This window comes from Catharus ustulatus, chromosome 3, assembly GCF_009819885.2.
Source record: "Catharus ustulatus isolate bCatUst1 chromosome 3, bCatUst1.pri.v2, whole genome shotgun sequence".
NCBI classification, from domain to species: Eukaryota; Metazoa; Chordata; class Aves; order Passeriformes; family Turdidae; genus Catharus; species Catharus ustulatus.
Genome location: NC_046223.1, coordinates 104634467 through 104645603, shown reverse-complemented (window position 1 = coordinate 104645603; position 11137 = coordinate 104634467). Strand labels below are relative to the sequence as shown.

Genomic DNA, 11137 nt, shown 5'->3' with positions numbered 1-11137 from the left:
TTGCCCCTCACTTTATTCCATGCTGCTGGATCCATTCATAGCCCCCTTTTCACTTGCTCTTCAATTTCTACCCTGTGAAGCTGTCTCTTGACCCATCCTTGGGTTTGTTGTACCTCTTTCTTTTTGTGTGAGTGACACCTTTACCGCTGAGTGTCACAGATACAGCTTTGAAAAGCAACCCCCTCACAAGCAATATTTAGCAACTGTTTTTAGATGCAGAGTGGAAGCTGAGATCTGTACATACCCTATCACCACAACAGGAGGCACTTGCTAGGGAGGGATGAAATCCCTTACATCCTCTAGTGATTAGATACCAGAATTAGTGCCTAAGTGCTTGTGAAGAGCTCTTTAATAGAGAAGAGAGGATGGTAAGAAGGAAAATAATGTCACCTTTCCAATAACCTTCTCTATATTTGGACTCTGTCTTTTGCAGAAGCTGAATAATAAACAACTTTCCTCTCTGACAGACAATTCTAACATGCTAATAATATTGTCTGCAGGTGATAATAGTGGATGACTAAATCAGAATGCATGGAAGGTACTAGGGAAGGAGGCAGAGGCTGTAAAAAGTTTATTTATTATCAAGTGAATCCCCAGGATGCAGAGTTCTGCTTTCTTGCCACATCCAAAAACAGAAAGGAAATACTTAAAAGATTTGTGTGCATAATGGGCATGGGCGAGTTTTCTCACAAAGGTCACTGGGACTGAAAGCCACTGATTCCTTCTCACAAATGAAAGACAAGAGAAGTGTGGAGCTGGGACCTGGGTCCCCAGCCCTACACATGCACATGTGGTAAAGAACTATAGCACCAAGGGTTGCAGCACAGGATGCCAATCCCAGTCCCACCCAAACATATTTGCTTTAATTTATCATTATTGTTTATCTGTATGACTTTATCAGATAAATAGAGTATTCCAGTGGGACACAAAAACTGCATTGCCCTCTCCATGAAAGCTTACACTTTAGGGGGGTTTACTGGTAAACTAGGTCAGGGATGAAGAAACTTTTGGATGCAGCTCTGGAGGCTGTCTCTCCCTGAGTCATTTTTTGGCTTCCTGTGAGCAAAATGCGGTGTTTTACTACCATGTGAGGGCATAGATGCTCCCACAGGATGACAGGAGGTACCTGCATTTTGGTCAGAGTAAGGGCATTCTCCTGCTTGTTACTGCATGTTCTCTCCAAGACAATGAGCTGTGCATGCAACTTCCATCACATACAATTGCTCATAAAGATGGTCCATGATGGAGGATGATTGCACTTGGTCACACAGTAGACACAGGTCTGCTGAGGCCAGGCCCTGGGACTCCCATCCTGGATACAGTGTGTAGGTAACTCATGGAGGAAAAGGTTAACATGAAAAAACACTCAGGAGTATGATGGCTTCAGGTGACTATCAGCTGTATTTTGTAAAAGTTTGGAAACTTTGTGGCAAAAGAGAATGTTAAGAAAGGATGTGTTGTGGTTTTTTTAAAATTATTATGTACTTTAGGCCTGCTTTGGTTTCTTGGAGAAAATGGATATCTAAAGACTCACAAAGCAAATGTGAGACCTAAAACACAGAAAAAAGTTAATGGATACTTGGTATAAGTTGTTTAAATATTTGGTTACAGGAAAGGAAATTTCAACTCACTGTTTTTCAATCTGAGTTCTTGCAAAAACATTTATACCTTTGAGGCTGTGTTATGTTGTGGGCCATTGAGCAGTACTGCATTTTCTCTTGATCGGTTCAGGTCATTCCTTAATTATACTAATTCTTTTCAGTCAGTGCTTTTCCTTTGGTTTTTTTCCACTACAAAAATGTGTGACTTATTGGTCCAGTACATCACCACGACAGATGTCCATGCAGCATGAACTTTATTTATAAAGAATGGATAGACATAAATGTCACAATTCCTTAAAAAAAAAAGTTTAAATTAACTAATCAACTGGTGAAAACTGAACAGTAATAATATTTACATAGGACAATGCTCACCTTCCTTCACAAAACTTAAAGTGAATTCTCACTCTGAAACACGGACAATGAAATATAGAAGCACACTGATAGCTAGCAGTTTCCTTGTAGATAGCAATCCACATCTCTTACAGAATTCACAGCTTACAGAACTTACATTTTCTCTGTAAATTAACCTAAAATAGCTCTTTGGCATAGTCATACCAATGGCTGCATTTCAAGGCCAATACTGCAACAGACACAGCCACTCAATGGCATTTAATCTGTGTAATGTCAATGATCCCCCCATTGGTGTATCCAGCAAGAAAAACCTGCCCAAATATTAGATATCCTCTGACAATGTCTATACTCATCCTTCTTACACCTTGACTGACATTAACACTGATTCTATAAAGACAAACAGGAAGCTTGCAACTTAGACAGCATTTCCAAGCACCAAGACAGAGACAGTGACCACTGATTTAACATTTAGAGCGTACGAAATATCACAATGCCCGGTGCTGTTCTAGAACATGTTTTTTAGATTTTCACCTGAATTTCTCAGCAATATGATCTCCATTTTCTCACTCCTTTGAAGCACCTTGGCAAGAAAATATCCCCAGAAAGTGTATTGGGAGTGTTTTAGAACCATCTCATCTGCTTTCCTGAGTGCACTTGCCTCAGCTTGACATTTACAGCCAGTCTACAATTTAGTCACAAAACATCACTTTCGTAGAAATAAATCACTTGCAGGTCAGTCCCACCATTTGATCTCTTCAATTATTGAAGTTAATATCAGTTTCAGGTTTAAATGTTCAGATCTCATTTTACCAGCTACCTTGTTGACTCTCTTCCATATGCTAATAAAACCAGACTATAATTAGGCTTCTACTCAACAGTCCTGCATGGTAAAACTATCCAGTGTGGCACTTATTCCAAAAATTAAAGCTTCAACTGAGTTCCTACTATTAAAGAGATATACTTTACAAATCTTCATATAAAAAGCCTACCTGGATCAATCAGAAGCAGTATACAACAGAACTGTACCAACTCCTGTTTCCCTATGTCGTTTGATAAATAAGACTTATAAACCACAACCTGCTGCTAAATTTACATTTCCTATTTCTGGAATGTGCAAAAAGTTTCCTAACTCGTTTCTTTATGAACTTGCATGTGGTCTTCTTTTTCAGAGAAGAAGTGCCTCTCTTCTGATATGAAATGCTTTCTACCATGTAAGTCTCTGTGTCTCTATCAAGAATTAGGGATGACTTCCATCAGAACATTAAACTAGAAAAGTCATTTCAATGTTTGTAAATATGATCTCACATTGTCTGATTAGATATCATTCTAATAAACAACAGAAAACAGTCCTGTTTCTCTTCAGAAAGCAGAGCCTCTCAAAAGTAATTTCATGAGATGGTGGCAATTAGTGTCTTGTGTCATTCGGGAAATGTGTCTCTTTTCAATTAAATATGTCGCCCAGTCAGGAAGAAAAGTGGTCTGTCCTCTTTGGCATTGGCAGTCTGGAATTCGTCCCGCAGACGGAATTGCCATTCATCCTCCAGCTCCAACCGGACAACGGTCTGGCGGAGAGAATTGCGGTCCTGGCAAATCACACACAGGGTGGCACCTGAGCAAACAGTTCAAAAGAAACTCATGTGAGTATCCCCTTTGTTATCACATCACCCACCTCCCACCACCTTTTGGCACTGAGACCTCCACTCCTTTCACATCAGGAGTTACAAATGGGCTTGGGAGGAAATGAAGCCTCTCAGGTAGGACTTGAGGAGATCTGTGTTCAGCTACCCAGTTGTCAGGATCTTCTTGTGTAACTGGAGGTACCTCAAAATCATCTAGTAAAATAGGACTAGCAACACTTTCCATGATCTTTAGAGTAGGAAAGGTAAAACTGGCAGGTCTAAGGTCATGATGGGTCCTGACAGAAACCAGATAAAGCCCTTCATCCATTCCTGTTGTAGTCCTTCAGATCATTTGTTACGTGAAACCCTCACTCAGCAAAAGCCACAAAGCAATCACTGTAATGGATGACTAAGCTCTTTGTGCTTTGCTGCTCAGAAATGGTCTAAACATCTCTTTAAAACTAATCACAAATTTTAGTTGTTTTTGGATTGGTAAACTCGTGTGCTGGCAAGAAAGAAACTGGTCAATGTGGCTACAGACACAAGCAAATCCAGAATGTCAAAGTAAAAAATCATACTTCAGTAACCAGTGCCAACTGTCCTGGCTGGCATGCTGATAACCACTTTAATGTGCATGCATGGCTTCCTGGCTTCTGAGGAAAGTCCTCCTTTACAAGAAAATAATTACCTCACCAGCATTCAGTAATCTAAATGAGAGATGATGAGGTAAGTGGTAATGCCCAAGACAAAAGAATCCTGTGAATATAATAAAAAGGAACAAGACAGACAGTCATATGACATTTAATTCCCATGTGACAGGTTAGAAAATCAAGTAGACTGCCAGGGGAGATGGAGAAGTCCCAAAGCAAATACACTTTGTGCTACATGATATAAAAATTGACTGGTCTATGCAAAACAAGACTGACTGGTAGCCTCTGTTTTAGCTGCAGCAAAGAACACAGCAGCTTGTAACAACTCTGCCAGTTTCAAGAGTCACTAACCACTAACCACTCGTCTCCCAGTGACAGCTACAGCTGAGTGAAACAAATCCCCAGAGCAACAAATGCCTAAGATAGCAACAGAAGGATTCAAAAGAAGCTTGCAATGTGACTGTCTGCAACACAAGTGGAAGTTAGTTGTCTCCACTGCTACACCATCACAAGGTTTACATGGAGCAACTGGCTATTAGGAATGCATTTTTAATGAGCCAGTTTCTATTTCTCAAATAAAAAATAGATTTTGACAGAGGCTTGTCAATCGCCCATATTCTATTGAAATTTAGAAAAGGTCCAAGAACACAGTAGGTAAATGCTTCACGTATAAATCTTCAACACTCAGTTTTCAAACAGAGTAAGGAGTTGTGCACATACTCTAGGCATGATGATATGGATTCCTGCTTAGAAATCTGCAGAACTTACAGCACTGCTGTAAGTTCTACTATCAGTTTACTGCAGTGCAGAGCCAGTATGATCAAGCATCAAAGTTGGGTGGGACATATAAAGACAAATATGAATACATGCGTATACATATATACAATATATATATCTGAAATAAATAGATTTAAACCACAGATAAAATAGATTTTCCACACATTCTCAGAGACCCATGTTACCTAATTCTTTATAATAAAATTATTGCAGCTCACCTTTAAGAAAATGAAACTTCTTCAAAAAGCTAGCTACAACAAAGGAGTCACAGAGGTACAGCAGGAGACCACTGAATGTCAAACCAGAGGAACTGATATTCAGAGAATGAGGCCGAGAACTCACGTAGCAAACTGCAATCTGATTGGGAGAGAGTGGAAAAAAATTAGCATCTTTCGAGCTTCCATACAGAGCTTCCAGTATTTGCACCTGATTCAAATTCAGACTTGCTTTCCAACTCCAAATATTGTGAGCTTTATAGTTCCTTCCGAAACATTGCACTACTTACTAACAATAGACATAAAACACAATTCATAACTATGTATTGCTACTACTCATTATTATCATGAGGCTTAGATGTGATAGAGTTTGAAAGTTGCAGTAACAATAGCTCCCCACAACCATAATGCTGTGACCTGCCCAGCGCATTTTATTTATATGTGAGTAAATACATTAACTCTGCAGTTGGACAAGAAAAGGACCTTTAGAAATTCCAAATTTCATTTACACTACAATAGGATTACTCAAGTCAGTAGAGTTGTGCATATACATGAATTTATGAGGTTTCCTCTTGCCTAGTTTGTTTTCCTGACTACTCCTGAAATCCACTATGAATGGGAATATTTACAGCACTCTTTCAGGACTTATAAATTCAGCTTAAGGGAATCTTCCATGCAATACTTTGTTCCAAAAGTACCACTGTACTGCTTAGCATACATACAGACACATCTGGCATGGATCAGCATGACTGATTGGAGCAACTAAGACTCTGTACCAGTATGCCCATTCTGTATTCCTTCAATCCTATTGGATCATATTCCAGCTCAGGCAGCAATTCCAGAATGAAACTGAAATCATTGCTGAATGGGTTAGAGCTGAAAGGATGCAATGGATGAAGACTGTAACAGTATAATGCCCTCCCACAGAGCTTGTTTTTCCAAATATGGTGGGGAAAAAAAACTTTAAAAATTCTGGGAGTAGCATACATGGGAAGGTTATAACTGAGCTCTTTGGAAGAGAAGTTCAGTAAATCCAAAAAGGCTGAATTTCATTTAGTATTCAGTGAAGAGATAAAAACAGTTCCTCTCTCCTGAACCACACCACCCTAGTACCAAATTTCTACTGACGTATTTGGGTTGAAGTATGACCTTGGCTTTAGACCCAAACTCATCAGAGAGAGCCAACAGCCCCTGAGATCTAATGTCAGCTTCTCCCATTCCAACTGGTTGTCTAGTATTTGATTCTTTGCCTCAGTTTATCAGTCTGAAGTGAACTAAAACATCTGTATATTTGAAGTGTTTTCTAAGGGTTATCTAGTATTTGTAAAACCCTCTTGTGGAAGAAATTTTCTGTAGGAAGAGCCAAATTATAGCAGATTAAGAAAACACAACTTTATTAGTAATTAGGAAAATTCTGACATTTCTCTCCATGTACTTTAGTTGGAGCCTCAGGTAATATTTCTATGGGACTAAGAATTGGATTTTAACATTATAGGGATGTACCTCATTCTTCAAAGGCTGTGTAACCATTATTAAGGAATAGATAACTAACCTACCCAAAACAGAGCCCATTTCTAGAGTTACTTGGAGATAGTTTTGTTCAGTACCTGTGGTCCTAAGTTAAGGTAACAGTCCACAGAGAGCACTGGATGGCTATAATTCTTCAGTGAGAGAGGGAAGAAGCGATGGCTGTGATACTGGAGATACTTTTCAAGGAGCAACTGAGCAGGTGCTGCCAAAAAGGTGTGCTTGCTGTCAGGAGCACAAATGTACTGAGCAGGGGAAATTGAAACTGAAGTATCAGATACCTGTAAGGAAAAAATATTTCTCATACAGATCAATCTTAATCAATCAAGTTGTACTTATGTGTATTCTGGTTTGTATAAAATATATCTCTACCCTAAAAATCAAAGTTTTAAGAAGAAAAGTTATTCAGCCAAAAAATACCTGCTACCAAAACAGTTTCAGTTTCATAAAATTACATTTAAGTTTATAGTCTTTGAGGTTTCTTCTTTGAACTCAAAGTACTCCTACCTATGAAGTATGAAGTCACATGAAGATGAGAAATTCTATAGCTGTAGATAAAATCCACATAGTGAATGGCTGCTTGGATTGCAAAGAGACACTTTACATGTATTTTTAAGTTTTAAAGGAAAACTACTAAGGACAGTTGCATTCATGACAAGAATATTGTGGATTTCAGAAATAAATAACTACAAAAAGCCCCACATGGCAGACATACTCCTTATAGGCAACAGATGATGCACCAAAATACCTCAGCTCTCCTGCTTAAAAAAGACAAAAAAGGAAAACAGAATTTTAACAACAGTGCAACAGAGGCTCAGTTCCCACCTTAGACTTTATGTGGAAGGATCGTTGTCCTCCCACTGCGATTTGCTTTTTCATGACATTGAAGTGGTTGAAACGACAGATGAGAAGGCCAGCACTGTGGACACGCAAGTTGAAGTCAACATCATCACATGTAAATCTGAAAAGAAAAAAGTCTTAGCAGGTCAGAGGAAGGTTCTTCATCACACACTGATGAATACAAACACTCAGAGCCTTTGATCAGCACCATTAGTTACATTCTGTGGGACTATGAACCTAGTGAATACAGTTCTGTTAACGGTAATGCCGTCTATGACAAAATTATAATCAAATTATAATCTGATCTATTCTGAGTGGCACAATAAATGAAAATGTGGGATTTCTGAGAGAGCTGAATGTGAGAAACAACTACCAACAAGAACAAGACTTTTTTATTCTTTTCTTCTGACTATCCTGATGAGCCCACATGTGGTATGTTGCAGTGTTGTGTTACTCGGGGTAAAAAACCTATATATATGTATATATGAATGACATTTGGCTATGCACTATTCATCCATACATCCCTGTTTCTTTTAGAAGGGAGAGCAGTTAGGGAGAAGTACAGGATTTACCAAAGGCCACTTGGAGTAGACCAATATTGCAGAGTACACTGCTGACTGTGTCTACCCTGTCACTTAGTTATCACAGTTTTATATATTATAGAAATTAATGTCTTTTTCCAACTTTGGGCAGCCTGGGAAGGATTTGAATCATCACTAAGAAAACAAAATCTGTCTGCATGCCATTTACCACCTTCCTAAAAAACAAGAGCTTTTGTAAAATTTCCTTTATTTGGTTTATCACCTCTGCTAAAAAGTGTTCCTGATTCACTTACCTGTTCTGATTGTACTGTACATTCTGAGTAAGATCCACATTCAGCATAATGAAGTCATGCACATGGCAGCAGGAGAATGGTTCCTTGATCTCAGCACTGTTTGTTTTACTGGACCATTTCCTCATCCCAATTAGGGCATAATGAGTGACATTGGGAGTTGCTTCAATATGTTGCAGAATTTGCTTCAGGGAAACATTCCTTTCAGTCCATGTATAGTCACTACAATAATTATGAAAATGTGTTGATTTTAAAATATACAGAGAACATTCAGAATCTCTTTCAGCTGAAGAGCAATTCTTAACTGTTGGAAGTTGTTATGACTTTCAGGTAGATAACTTCAGTGTTGCCTTACTTTACTGTATTTTTTTGTCTCTCACTCTAGTTAAAATTAACTGGTGCTTATGTGGTGGGGACTGGTATGACAGTTCTGAAACTTAGTCAAATCTCTCAAAATATTCACTCAGATATGTAAACTTTTAAAGTTACCTAGATAATATTACAATGCAGGGTTGCTGACTTGTGCCATAACTTAAACAAAAAGTATTGAGATCCTTCTAGCCCACCCCTAGAGTCCATAAATCTCAGTTTTCATTGAGTTTCATTCTCTGGAAGTTTGCTGTAAATTCTGCAAAGTCTGTAGATAGAATAGATAAAAATATCTAGCACAAACAATATTCTAAAGTAATGAAAAAAAATACTAGTGCAGGGATTTGAGGAACTCATAAAGAAGACACACAGACTGGGACTGACAAAAGAGACAAAGGAAATCAGTTCCACTGATTCAGCTGTCTTTTAGCTTCCCTAGAAAAATCTGCTGAGAAATGAACATGTGAGTGTCCGTGTTGTCCAGTGTACCAGGGAGTGTTTACAGAGAAATCTGAAATCTGAAGTTCAAGTAACTCTAGCTTGAACAGTGACGGCTGCAGGCCACATAAATCCTCAGGGGACAGGAATGAAAAACAGGCACTACACTATGTCCCATGCAAAGACAGATGCCTAGGAAAGTACTCTCCTTGGGCAAATATAATTCTCTGCTTGTACATGGTAGAAGTTGCAGTGTAGCAAACATAATTTCAAAATTAAATGCAGAGAAAAGTTAAAAGAGATCAGATGAAAAAACATATATTACACTATTTACCTTTTCCTGTCTCCTGAACAATCAACTTCTACTGCATTCCACATAACACAAGAGTCATCTGAAATGACAATGAAAGGCCAAATATCCTGGGGTTTTATCCCCAGCTCTTCCTGTCGATTCCGTTCAAGCTCCAGGTTATGATAAGACAACTCTTTTATCAGGAAGTGTGCAGCACCTGAAACCATGGGCATAAACCACCAGGTTAAAAAATGGGGGCAGAAACTGTGTGCTTTTAAGTCAGAAGCCTTTTGTAGTGAATATTTCTGCAGACAAGGGTATAAATCACTTTGAAGACTTTAACACCCCACCACCCCCAGAGCCAACTTGCTTTGTCACTTGCCAAACAAGTAACTTACAGAACCACATTGGGAAGGATGAAAAATGAGGCCTGACTTCTGTGGTAAAGATTTGCTCGTGTCTTAAGGATTTAGTGACCACTTCTTTTATCCTGACAATATTTCTGTCTGTTAGCATGTCTTAGTGCAAAGACTTAGAAATGCTGACTGACCAGCTGAATGACATTGGAAATTGTCCTTGATGATCTACTTTGAATGTTTGTCACTACTGCCCTAAATAAGTTGTGTCAGCAGCACAAAGAGTTCAATATTTCACAGATGTTATATTAGCAGAACCTACCTAAGGGATGTACCCAACCAGAGCACCACTGCCCATGCAAATAGCACACAATTTATTTCCACAAGGAAACGGAGTCAGTAACTCCATCTGAGTTTTAGCACACTAGTACTGCCCCCAGCTTCTTTCTAAGACAATGGAAGAGTTAAGTATTTCTAGGGTGCAATTCATTGAGCTTGTTTAAGGTATCCTGGATTAAGTATATTCAGCTGTGACACACTGTCTTCACAGGGAATCCAGATCACCAGATCAGACATCCCAGCTGCAAGGTGCATGTCTACATCTCACTGTTGAATAATAACATCCCAAGGACCCAAGCTGTGTGTCCACATTTTTTAGAACCTTTTGTTACACTTACCTACTCCTGCACTATTGAAAATGCTTGGAAGAACGAGCATGATGTGGTTGGGCCAATATTTCTTATATATGGCCATTTCATACTCCTTGACAACTAAAACATGCAAATGACTGGCTCCATCCATTGCATGATACAAATTGAAAAGGCCATGTTCATGACGACCAGTGGTGGGAGTAAAAGTGGGGCTTTTTATGTAATCTTCACTCTGTAGGTAAAAAGAAGTGTGAGCTGCTGTATTAATCCAGAGAGAAAAAGAATAGGTTCTTCAGGAGAATAAATCAGATCCACTAACACTAGACAAACTGACACATTTTAAACATCCTTGATAGGAAAATAAATAAATTCCATAAGAATCTGAAAAAAGAAGACTCTATCATTTAGCTTATTTGACTGATGAGAGTGTGGTAGAATGGACAGGACTGCTGACCTTGACCTACCAAGCGCAGAGGTACCTTGAGCTAGATCTGGAAGAGGATTTAGGTCCATATGATATAGGACAGTAAGGAGCACCTTACTCCAAAAACTACAGTACAACTCTTCTGACTGGAGCAAGGGAATAGAAATAGAAGCAAAGGGAGAATAGTCTTTAAATG

General features: G+C 38.8%; 1 protein-coding gene across 7 annotated transcripts in view; it reads right to left on the bottom strand.

Annotated features, from left to right (window-relative positions):
- Positions 1 to 1736: 1736 nt before the first annotated feature.
- Positions 1737 to 11137, bottom strand: part of GREB1 (growth regulating estrogen receptor binding 1) — an 89576-nt gene continuing 80175 nt past the window's right edge. For all 7 annotated transcript variants that reach the window (XM_033055850.2, XM_033055851.2, XM_033055846.2 and 4 more), the window contains 7 exons: positions 10545 to 10749; positions 9554 to 9728; positions 8416 to 8634; positions 7566 to 7701; positions 6821 to 7021; positions 5217 to 5355; positions 1737 to 3561 (listed from right to left, as the gene is read on the bottom strand). In XM_033055850.2, coding sequence (XP_032911741.1) covers positions 3398 to 3561; positions 5217 to 5355; positions 6821 to 7021; positions 7566 to 7701; positions 8416 to 8634; positions 9554 to 9728; positions 10545 to 10749 — 1239 coding nt within the window. In that variant the 3' untranslated portion in view covers positions 1737 to 3397. The remainder of the gene's footprint in view (positions 3562 to 5216; positions 5356 to 6820; positions 7022 to 7565; positions 7702 to 8415; positions 8635 to 9553; positions 9729 to 10544; positions 10750 to 11137) is intronic.